Here is a 12,360-nt window from a genome sequence, read left to right on the forward strand (position 1 = left end):
CCCCCCCCCCGGTCAATCCTTACTGGGGACCCCCACCCCCATACACACTTCTTTTGTGGGGCCATCTGTTGCTACGGAGGCCCCTGCTGAGCTTTCTGGCGGTTGCTAGGCAACCCCCAAGCTGTTGCTAAGTTGGTTCTTCCCTTCCTTGTTGCCAGGGAGACATCACCCCCAGCCCCCAACTGTTGCTAAGGGGATCCCCAAATTGTAACTTTCCCCCCACTCCGCCCCAGCAGACACATTCCCAGACGAGCTAAAGAGTCCCACGTATATACACAGACACGCATCTTTAGCTTTACTCGGCGTTGGTGGGACCCGGAACCATCGGTATCCACTTTGGTGACTTGCTCTGTCAGTCATGCCTGGAGGTGAGTGATCTTGTATCGAAGGGACTGCAAGCCGTCGGTGGAGGGGTGTATAAAAGGGCCCCATGTGTTTATCTGCATAAGTCTAAGCTGCCTTTTGGCACTAGGGATGCCAACCTCCAGGTGAGATCTCGGGATCCCCCGGAATTAGAGCTCATCTCCAGACTACAAGATCAGTTCATTTAGAGAAGATGGATGCTTTGGAAGGTGGACTGTTATTTACTGAGCCTGAACAGTACTTGGAAACTGACTACGCTTGTTTCGCCACAACAATAGCTAGCCAGTATCCTGGAATGGACCGATTAAGTAGGAGTTGTAATGTAAATAGCCTCAGTGTGTGTGGGGTGTGTGTGTGTTTTGCACGCATATAAGCAGGGCTCCAGCCCTGCTAGAGTTGTCTTAGAGTTAAGCTGGAGTCACTAATAAACTATGAGCTGATCACTACACGTGTCTGGAACCCAGTACATTTCAGACTCTATGGCATTGTACCTAGGGTGGTACAATGGAAGATGTACCATTGGAAGGTGGACTTTGTGGCACTGACGTCCCTCCCTTCCCCAAACCCTGCCCTAGTCAGGCCCCACCCCTAAAATCTCCAGGTATTTCCAAAGCTGGAGTTGGCAACCCTAATTGTACCCCACTGAGGTCCCTGTCCTCCTTAGGCTCCATCCCCAAATCTCCTGGAGTTTCTCAACCTGGAGCTGGCAACCCCATCCCCCGCTGGTGGGCAAGGGGCCCCCTGGCAGCCCTATTTGGCACCCACGCGCTCTCAAAAGCAGCCTGCAAAAGGCATGTGCAGTAAAAACATACATTACAACCTGGAGGCGTATTAATTAGCATCCCTTAACAGAGGCCAAATGAGCTCAGCAGGGAGCACAGCTGGTTCAAGAGTTTCAGGATGGCTGTGATTGGCAGCCTGTGATTTACGGGATGATCCCATAACCGCTTTCCTGGGAGTAAGTCCCACTGAGTAAACTTGGGTAGGATTCTCAATAGACCTGCTTAAGGTTGCTCAGAACATGACTTGAAAACGTAAAACCTTATGACGTAAAACGGGGAAGCGATGTGGAACTTCCGAAACATTCAGTAATACGACGTACAATGCAGGGCTAGAAGATATTTTTATGCACTAGTATCGTGCGTGTTCAGTTCCGTCAAGTCATTTCTGATGTATGATGGCCCTATGAATTAGAAGATATTTTTATGCACTAGTATCGTGTGTATTCAGTTCCGTCAAGTCATTTCTGATTTATGATGGCCCTATGAATTAACCTAGCAGTTCGAAAGCAAGAAATTGCAAGTAGATAAATAGGTACCACTTTGGTGGGAAGGTAACAGCGTTCCGTGCACCTTGGTGTTTAGTCATGCCGGCCACATGACCACGGAAACGTCTTCGGACAGCGCTGGCTCTTCGGCTTGGAAACGGAGATGAGCACCGCAACCCTAGAGTCGGATTCGACTGGCTTTCGAGCAAGGGAACCTTTACCTTTACTTTACTATGAATTAACATCCTCTCAAGCGTCCTGTCGTTAGTAGCCATTCTCAGGTCTTTGTGGCTTCCTCGATTGAGTCGATCCAATCTCACGTTGGGTCTTCCTCTTTTCCTGCTGGCTTCAACTTTTCCTGGCATTATTGTCTTCTCCAGTGACTCTGGTCTTCTTGGAATGTGACCAAAGTATGATAGCCTCAGTTTAGCCATTTTTGCTTCTAGGGGGAGTTCAGGCTTGATTTGATCTAGAACCCACTGATTTGTCTTTTTGGTGGTATCTGTAAAAATCTCCATAGTAGAGTCCACTGTGTCTGTAAAACTCTCCTCCAATACCACATTTCAAAGGAATCTGCTTTCTTTTGATATTGCTTAGCTCTTAATCAGGATGGGTTGCTGTGTTAGTCTGTATGAGTAGCAGAAAAGAGCAAGAGTCCAGTAGCATCTTAAAGACTAACAAAATCAGTGGCAGGGCATGAGCTTTCACAAATCACTGCTCACTTCTTCAGATACAGTTAGAATGGGAGTCCATCTGTCCTTATAATTGGAGAGTAGAGTGATTTCAGATGCCAAATGACAACAGCAGGCAAATGACAATACTAGGTGAATGACAATAGCAGACATGAATGGATTAGGTGTGATATGCAAAGGAGTAGTATTTATTTATTTAATTAATTTATACCCCGCCCTCTTCGCTGAAGCAGAAATCACATTGGTAATGAGATGGGAAACCTAGGTCTCGATGCAGGCCTGGAGGATGCATTGTCTTGAGCTTCATTATCAGTTGTAATTCAGCAGTCAGAAATTGACCACTGGTCCACCAGTGAACTGAGATTTGCTTTTTGGCCAACCCTGCCTTACATGAACACACAACAAAGCCTTAGAAAACATGTGATACAAATCTTTTAATCTGTCCAAGTATTTTGTTAGCCAAACTGACAGCCAGTGTGTTGTGGTGGTTATTGTGCTGGGATAGGACCAGGAGGCCTGGATGCAAATCCCCCCCCCCGCCATGAAACTTACTGGGTGACCTTGAGTCAGTCATTCTCTCAGCCTAGCCTACCTCACAGGAGTGTTGTGAGGATAAAATGGAGACGGGGAGAACCACACATGCCACCCTGAGCTCCTTGGAGGAAAGGCAAGGGTACAAAATGTGCTAAGTCAATCATTAACATCTGATTTGAGATCCAGAAAAGTAAGAACTCCCATGTTCTTGTTCCCAGAGAACATACACAGTTCCTCCAAAGAAGGAGTAAACTTAACAAAATCCCTCATTGCGCGGAGGAACCTGTTTGCCCCAGTGGAGAAAGGGTCCCTGGAGAGCATGTGAGTATCTGAGAATTCTGGGAGGTTGAGATTGTGGCCGGTGGGGATACTTCTGGCCAATGGAATGAGAAGAGGCACAAAGCTGTGTGAAATGTCTCCCCCTTCAGATCCCAGGCCTTGACTTCTCTTCCGGTCCTCCGACTAGACAGGGAGAGAATCAGCCACATCCCAGACCTACAAGGTTTAGAACACATCCACAGCATCTATCTGCAACAGGTAACCTATTTGATCACATATTCTCACCACTGATTTTTTTAAAAACTGTCAAAAAGTCCACCAGAGGCAAACGGGGGGGGAAATGGTGGTGACAAGGGGAAAGAGCAGGGAATTGCTCCACATGGAGTCTCAGTTGCTGCTGTAAATGCCTTTTTGGAGCAAAACAGGGACTCTTCTCCATGCGGAAGCAGCCTGACTCTGGCAGTAAATCAGCTTCAGACCTGGATTCGGATCCTAGTCTGATGGCCTCGAACAAAACATAATGGAGTGGCGTGCATTCAGACAGTCACAGTAACCATACTTCAATTAAACCATGGTATTGCATGTTGTCTGAATAGGGTGGCCAGGTCTGGGTTAGGAAATACCTGGAGATCTGGGGAGTGGCACCTAAGGAGGGTGGGGTTTGGGGAGGGGTACAGTATAATGCCATGAGTCCACTTTCATTTGGGTATAATGCCACGGAGTCCACTTTCCAAAGTGGCCTTTTTCTCCAGGTGAACTGATCTCTGTCACCTGGAGATCAGTTGTAATCCCAGGAGATCTCCAGCTGGCATCTGGAGGTTAAGTAATACAAAAGATACAAAAGATCAAACCATGGATAAATAATGAAAAATAATATATTCAGCAATCAATGAGTATAACAATGGCCCTGTTCATACGAGGCGTTTTGGGCCGGGAGTGGGCCGGATTGGAAGCGCAGCAAACGGGCGTGATCCCATGTCAACATCTGGCTGGTGTTGCGCTCCCGTCTCTGATCCGGCTCTTCCCCCAATGAAGCGCTTCAAAACTGAACCACCTACCTAGGTGGTTCATCCGTTTGGTCCGTATCGTATCGGCAGCCTCCCCCTCCCGAGCGTCCCTACCTCCCCGGCATCTGATCATGCCGGGGAGCAACGGCGCGCGGTGCACGGGATCCGTGGGATCCCGCCCGCGCGTCTCTTTTTTGGTGCGGCTCTATTTAGCCGCGCTTTGCTGGGTGTTTTCCCTGTCGTGTGGCAGGGGCCAATATGAACCTATTCAAATACAGTGATTTTTCTGAATACAGTATGGTAATCAGAAACACAAAAGTCCATGGAGTATTTGAATAGGTTCAGATTATTATACTCATTGATTGTTGAATATATTATTTTTCATTATTTATGCATGGTTTGGTCTTTGGGGTCACTTACTCCCTTCTGTGCATATTCGCTGTTTGGGTCCCTTAGCACCTGGAGGTTGGCGACCCTGTGTCTGAACTGAGCCAGAGGTTCTAATACTGTTTTCATTTTCAGAACCAAATCAAGAAAATTGAAAACCTGAGCTGCTTGCCCAACTTGAAGTAAGCAGTTGTTACTTGTTTGTTTGCCCCTCTGCCAAATCACAATTTCATGGCTTTTTAAAATTTGAAAACGTGAAAAAGTCATTCTCAGGCTTGGTTCACACTTGAACTAGTAGCATGGTGTGGCGAGGCAACAGAGCGGACTGCAGACGATAGATTCCAGTTTGGAATCCTCTTTTGCGTTGAAAGCATCTCCCAAAAAATTCAGGGGAGGGGAACAAGTTAAATAGCCATTTGCCAGAACCCTAATGTTCCCTCTAAGCTGTGGAGTCTGGTGAGCAAAAATCCTACTTTGTGGGCTACTGGCATTAAAGTGGTGAGTGAGCCATTTGGCTACTGCATAAATTACTTTGCTCTGGATCCATCCTTCCTGAGCGAAGACAAAAATCTGTGAGCTGGAGGCTAAAAAAAAGTGAGCTAGCGCATACTAACTCAGCTTAGAGGGAACACTGGCTAACCACTTACCCCTTGGCTACATTTTGCAGCCAGATAACACAACGTTCATACGTAGTGGGGACAACCAGGCCATCATCAGGGACAGCGGTTAGATAGAGAAAAGTTTGAGTCCAGTGGCACCTTTAAGACCAACAAAGTTTTATTCAAGGTATAAGCTTTCTGAAGAAGTGTGCATGCACACGAAACCTTATACCTTGAACAACACCTCATTGGTCTTAAAGGTGCCCCTGGACTCAGACTTTGTTCTGCTGCTTCAGACCGACATGGCGACCCCCTTGAATCTATCTTCAGAGGTTGGATAGCTTCAAGAGAGGACTGGAAATTAGAATGTATTCCCAGGCAATGCATGGACGGAGGAAGGGAGGGGAGAGGTCCTGACCATCAGCAGATGAATTGAGTGCCTGGCTTTGTGAGCTGGATCGCAATTCTGCCCACTGCTTGAAGACAGAGAGATTGTGAGGTCACCCACCAAACCATTGGCTAACTAGATCCCTTTTTTTGCCGCCAAGCCACAGATGACTTATGGCACAACTAAAAACCAGTACCTAGGGCAGAAGTCCCCAACATGGAGCCTGCCAACACCTTTTCTGGTGCCCATCAAGGTTTTTTAGGAAATGCGCAGAACCAGGCAAGGATTTTGTCCAGCAAGGCTTCTTATAGGCTATTGAAGATTTGATTGGCAATGCAGCCTTTAAAAGGCTCTTTTTAAAGGAACCCTTTGAAAGGTTCCTTGTGAGCTGCTCTCACAAGAATCTTCACTGTGTGGCTAAAGGTAAGCTGGGGCAGCCGTTTTGTGGCTGGCTCTGTTTCCTGCAGCAGCCATTTTGTGCCTCAGCCTACCATGCTGTGCCACAACTCCAAAGGTGGTATATAAAGCCCTAGAGTCCACCCTCCAAAGCAGCCATTGTCTCCAGGGGAACTGATCTTTTTGCTGTCTGGTGATCAATTGTAACAGATGGCAACCTCTAGGCCCCACCTGGAGGTTCAAGTAATGAATAAATGTACACTGCAAGAAACTTTTGTAAATTAATGTGTTCTGTTTATAACAATCTATAAAGTGCATTGTGTATTGCAACCTTGAGAATGACAGGAGCACTCCGTCCATGAATTTTAGCTGCACGATGTGTCTTTTGTAGGACCAGCAATAAGCATCAACACAACTATAAATGAAAGCTTTCCCCCTTCTGGAAGACTTCATGCAAGTAGAAGTGGGCTTGTAATTCTGGAAACTCCCGTTGGGGTTTGACTTTTAAAATACTAATGCAATATAATATTGTATGAACTGAGTTATTGTTATAGTGAAAGTACTGAATATATATACCTGATTAGGATGTTATAATAATACACAATGCACTTTATAGATTGATAGTTATAAACAGAACACATTAATTTACAAAAGTTTCTTGCAGTGTATATTTATTCATTACTTGACTTTCCTTACACTGCAGCTCGGGTTGCTACACCCACCTGGAGGTTGGCAAACCTACCCACATGGGACAACGGGACCTAAATGGACAAGGCTGTGGTAAGGAGAAGTGGCTGAGATTGACTGGCCCTCACTGGGTCCAACCTCATAAATATGTCTATGTGTCAGTCTTCAAATCAACAACCAAATAGCATCGAAATTAAGAAGGGGGAAAGCAGCAAATAATACCAACTGTCAAGGAAATGCCTGTGAGAAAAGGAAACTTTTGACTTGCTGCCTGAAAGAGAGCAATGATGATGCCTGGAGAATTTCTCTAGGCAAGATGTTCCAAAGGAAGGGGTGCCACATCTGAAAAGACCCTGTCTTCAACCTTCACACCTCACTTCACCAAGTGGGAACTCTTGGAGCATGAGCCTCCCCTGTGGACCTCAGCGAACTGACAGGCTACTATTATTATTTATCAAAATATTTGTAGCCCTCCCTCCCTCTTGACTCAAGGCTGTATGGGAGGAGACAGCCCTCGAGACACCCTGGGGTCTCAAACTATGTAGCTCTTCCCGTGATCTTGCCACTAAGAACAGTCAAGGGGAAGACGGACGGGCGTGACCTTTGCTGCTCCCCCTCATGGATTCGAGTTCTTTTTTCTTGTGTTCTGCTGTGCCAAATTTAGTATAAGCTGTGCTTATTTTTAGCCACTTTAATCTTGCATGTTTCTGGCTTTGACAGAAGCGACAAATTAAGTAGGTAGTAACCCACCAGTCTCCTACGCAAGCCTCACTGAACTGAATGGGAGAGTCTGTCATATTTATACAGCCTCCCCCCCATTCGTTTCAAAAGGGTCTTGTGCAGGCAAACTCCGCAGTGGGTGGTGCCCCTATAGCTTAGATCTCTCTCCGGTTTTCAGTCTCAAAATAGGCACTCCCTTTAATGAGGGGGGGAGGGGATGAGTGCTTATCCAGACTGTTCATGTCAGATGCCGGAATACCAGGAATCAGCCGTGCCACCCACCCCCCAAGCCCCAGAAATACTTATTTATTTCCAACCCAACTTCTTTCCTTATTTTCTTTCTGTTTTATAATCCATGCAGATGAGTTGCCCCAGAGCATCCGGATTCTTGATTTAACAGGAAATAAATGCACCAATCAGAAAGGCTACAGGTAAGGCCTGTAAACAGAGGCCAGATGGCCATCGGACAGCAATGCTGATTCTGTGAACTTAGGCAGATCATGGCCCCTGCCACACGTGGGGAAAAAGAACGGGCAAAGTGCGGCTTTTTAAAACCGCACCAAAAGAAACATGTGGCGGCGGGATCACATAGATCCCCTGAGCCGCTGCGCAGTTCCTCCCCGGCACGATCAGATGCGGGGGGGACGCGCCCCTGAGGTGTGGGGGCGGGGGGGGGGGGGGGGGAGCTACGGAAGGGGGAGAGAGGCTGCCGAACTGCTCATGTGTGAGCAAGCGCAGTTCAGCCGGGAGCCTAGGTTGCTCCAGAAGATGAGCGCGCCGGCGATCTGACAGCCGCGCTTGCTGCGGCTTATCCAGTAAGTCCTCCTCTGAGGGTGGTTATTTTTCCATGCGCATTTTCGGCCTGAAGGGCCAGATCGGGGACGGGTGCACGCCGATTCCCAGATATTGCGGTGTGCTTGCGCCCGTTTGCTCCGCCCCCGATCCGTCCCTCTCCCGGGCCAAAACCTCTCGTGTGACCGGGGCCCATGAGAGGGAGGGCAGGAAGGGTTGCCTCAGTGCTAAGTTCTTGTGGCCCTTTCTTACACGCCCAGAGAAATGCCAATCACCACTTTGAGGTCAGGAAACAATTTTTCTCCAGGCCACATTGGCCAGGGATCCTGGAGGTTTTTTGCCATCTTCTCGGTGTGGGTCACTGAGTCTGTGTGTGTGGGAAAGGTATTTGTGAATTTCCTGCCTTGTGAAGGGGGTTGATGACCCTGGAGGTTCCTTCCAACTCTATGATTCTATGATTCTAAGGCCTGGAAGAGGCCCTACCCTCACCTACTCCTGCCAGTTTGGCATAGTGGTTAAGAGTGCGGACTCCAATCTGGGAGAACCGGGTTTGATTCCACACTCCTCCACATGTAGCTGCTGGTGTGACCTTGGGTCAATTACAAGTTCTTTGAGTACTGCTCTCATGAGCAGTTCTCGAAAGAGCTCTCTCAACCCCACCTACCTCACAGGCAATGTTCCCTCTAAGCTGTGGAGTCTTGTGAGTAAAAATTCTGCTTTGTGAGCTACCAACAGTAAAGTTGTGAGTGAGCGATTTGGCCACTGTGTAAATTAGTTTGCTCTGGAGCCATCCTTCCTGAGCGAAGGCGAAAATCTGTGGGCCGGAGGCTAAAAAACTGTGAGCTAGCTCACCCTAACTCAGCTTAGAGGGAACACTGCTCACAGGGTGTCTGTTGTGGGGAGGGGAAGGGAAAGGAGATTGTAAGCTGCTCTGAGACTCCTTCGGGTAGTGAAATCCAGTCTCCTCCTCCTCGCCCCATCCTCAGGTGGCTGTACCTGTGCAGGAATTCTATTTTTTTTTGTTTTGCCCCCCATAGGGGATTTTTTAAGTGCATTTTCTATAAACTACAATGAAAATAAGGGAGGGAATCTGCAAACTATGGGAGACAGTAAAGTAAAAAACCCACTAAAACCCCAAGAGATGGTGGTCATACAAAATGCTTATAAAATTAGCTTTCAGCTTACAATTTCAGTTAAAGTTCATTGGATGTGGTCCTCAAACATTCTATTTTAAACTTAAAACATAAAATAACACCTACGCGTCTGACTTCATAAAAAGCAATATAAGTAATAATTAAAGCCCTTGTAAAGGATCCCAGAAACAATGACAACTCTTTATCCATCCTTTTTCTGTCTCAACTGATAGCTTGTTTTTGGGGCTGCCACCCCAAGTTTTGAATCTGAGTCCTCGTCAGAAGATGCCAGTCCTCCCTCATCTTCACTCCTCTTGGTGCTCTCGTCTTTACCTTCTTCACCTGCTGGTGTGTGCGTGTGTGTGTGTGGGGATTCCCGAGAGCACCCGCCCACTCTGCTTCTGGGCACGCCTTTGCCGTTCTTGAGCCCTGCCTGTTGTCCATAAATTGGACGTCACACAGGGATGAGAGGGAAGCTGGTGATATAAAGACCACGAATAGCTGCAGATAAGGAGGAAAGTCGTAGCTTCAGCATCTGCTTTATATACCCTTCTGGTTGAATGGAGGCTGCGTCCTACTCAATCTCACCCCCCCCAGCCCCATTTGGACCCTATTTATTGTTCTCGTGCTTTTCTCCTCCTTCCGAGGGAATCCATTCTGGCAGCCCTGCCTCACCTGGTAGAACTGGATGCCCAGCGTGTCCCTGACCGAAAGGCCCCTCCTGCCCAAGGCAGGGAAGAAGCAGAGGGGAATTCAGAAGACAGCGATGAGGACATCCCTGAGCTCTCTCAGCCTCTGAGCACAGAAAAAGGTACCCTGAGAGCTCGCTTGTGGGCCACAATTTGTGCATTAGGAAGAGCGAGAGCGGGGGCGGGCGGAAAGGTCTGCTGCTGCTGCTTCTACGACTGCCAGCTCAGAGATTCTCTGTTTTTCACATTTCCCTCTAACCTGCCCACCCCATTTGCCACCAAAATGCTTTACAAAATGCTTTACATACAAAGTTGCCGTGGGCGGGTTATCCGGGCGCGATCACACCCCAACATCTGGGAAGTGGAGCACACCCGTGGCTTACCGCCGAAAATGTGCGTTAAAAAAAGTAGTACCTCCAAAGTACTGGTAAACAGTTTGCCACGGGCTGCCTCCAGACTCCCGCGGTGTGATCGCACCAGTGCGCGGCTTTCCCCTCCGGCCCCTTGTTTACGTGCCCGCGCCGAGGGAAGGACCCGTGGTGTGCCACCGGCATGTCTGATTGCATAATCGCGGATCAAACTGCGCCGGGGCAATTAGCCACGCCTCCCCGCTGCGATATCCGGCCCGTGTGACCGGGGCCATAATGTGCATTTTTTCCCTGTTAGGCTTCAGTAGGGGTTATAAGCGATGCAGGGCATTCAAACCTTCCCTTCCTACCACTAGAAGTCCTGCTCAGACCCCTCCCCCCTTTCAGTGAGTTTATCAGGAATTTGCAAATATGCAGAAAAGGGCGGCCAATAATATAATCCTAGATACCCTTAGCATAACTGGTGAATCATCTCTTCATGTCTCCTCTTTATGTCAGCCTCTGTGCTCTGTTGTTGGCCCTCCAGAACTTGTTGGCCACTGTTTGAGACAGGAGGCTGGACTAGATGGACCATTGATCTGACCCAGCAGGGCTCTTCTGATATTCTTATCAGAGGAAGGCCTCGATCTCTACGCCGTTGTTGGCCCTCCAGAGGAACTGGTTGGCCACTGTGTGAGACAGGAGGCTGGACTAGATGGGCCACTGGTCTGATCCAGCAGGGCTCTTCTGATGTTCTTATCAGGGGAAGGCCTCGACCTCTACGCTCTATTGTTGGCCCTCCAGAGGAACTGGTTGGCCCCTGTGTGAGACAGGAGGCTGGACCCTCACTGGTCTGTTCCAGCAGGGCTCTTCTGATGTTCTTATCAGGGGAAGGCCTCGACCTCTACGCTCTATTGTTGGCCCTCCAGAGGAACTGGTTGGCCCCTGTGTGAGACAGGAGGCTGGACCCTCACTGGTCTGTTCCAGCAGGGCTCTTCTGATGTTCTTATCAGAGGAAGGCCTTGGCCTCTACGCCCTGTTGTTGGCCCTCCAGAAGAACTGGTTGACCCCTGAGTGAGACAGGAGGCTGGACTAGATGGACCCTCACTGGTCTGTTCTAGCAGGGCTCTTCTGATGTTCTTATCAGGGGAAGGCCTCGGCCTCTATGCCCTGTTGTTGGCCCTCCAGAGGAACCGGTTGGCCACTGTGAGAGACAGGATGGGGGACTAGATGGACCACTGGTCTGACCCAGCCGGGCTCTTCTGTTTGGTGTAGTGGTTAAGTGTGCGGACTCTAATCTGGGAGAACCAGGTTTGATTCCCCACTCCTCCACTTGCACCTGCTGATGTGACCTTGGGTCAGTCACAAGCTCTGGCACAGCTGTCCTTGAAAAAGAGCAGTTTGTGTCAGAGTTCTCTCAGCCCCACCCACCTCACAGGGTGTCTGTTGTGGGGAGGGGAAGGGAAAGGAGTTTGTAAGCCGCTCTGAGACTCCAAGTGAAGGGCGGGATATAAATCCAATCTCTTCTTCTTCTTCTTCTTACTTCTGTTTCTCTCCTTCTCTGGTAGACTTCTTTGTTGACCTCCACAATGAATTTATCAGTCGCTCCGAAAGGAGAAGAAGGGAGGCCCTCAGTGAGCACGAAGCCCGTCTGGAGGAGCTGAAGGAGCGGGAGAATCTGAGATACCTGCTGCTTAACGCAACCCCCCAGGCCCCAAGTCCGCCAGGCCCTCAAACCCCAACCCTGGAGGCTCCCACATTCCAAACTGAGTGCCACGGCTCACCTAGCCCATCTTTAGAAGCAGCAAGTTCCACGTTTCATGAAGGACTGAGTACACCAAAGGGGAAGGCTAAGGTCAGAAGTCAGATCCAGGGGAAAACTCTGAAAGGAGAGATATCTGGTACAGCTAAATGTGTGAGAAAAGCAAAGAAATGACCTTTGCACCATGAAATAAAGAAACTCACAGCCCTCATGAACTATCTTTATTCTACAAATCAGTGGGGTCACACAACATTTCTTGGCCTCTAATAGAGAGAAAGCTTACTGTCCATCTTTATTTACCAAGGGTTGCCAGCGGAG

General features: G+C 48.6%; 1 protein-coding gene across 1 annotated transcript; it reads left to right on the plus strand.

Annotated features, from left to right (window-relative positions):
- Positions 1-352: 352 nt before the first annotated feature.
- On the plus strand, positions 353-12,245 carry LRRC46 (leucine rich repeat containing 46). The gene is made up of 9 exons (XM_015412432.1): positions 353-368; positions 3,075-3,177; positions 3,285-3,393; positions 4,665-4,711; positions 7,320-7,333; positions 7,681-7,750; positions 8,344-8,351; positions 9,876-10,055; positions 11,849-12,245. The coding sequence occupies exons 1-9, from the start codon at positions 359-361 to the stop codon at positions 12,214-12,216; spliced, it is 909 nt and encodes a 302-aa protein (XP_015267918.1). The 5' UTR covers positions 353-358; the 3' UTR covers positions 12,217-12,245.
- The last annotated feature ends 115 nt before the right edge of the window (positions 12,246-12,360 follow it).

This window comes from Gekko japonicus, unplaced genomic scaffold (assembly GCF_001447785.1).
Source record: "Gekko japonicus isolate JY-2015 unplaced genomic scaffold, Gekko_japonicus_V1.1 scaffold8, whole genome shotgun sequence".
NCBI classification, from domain to species: Eukaryota; Metazoa; Chordata; class Lepidosauria; order Squamata; family Gekkonidae; genus Gekko; species Gekko japonicus.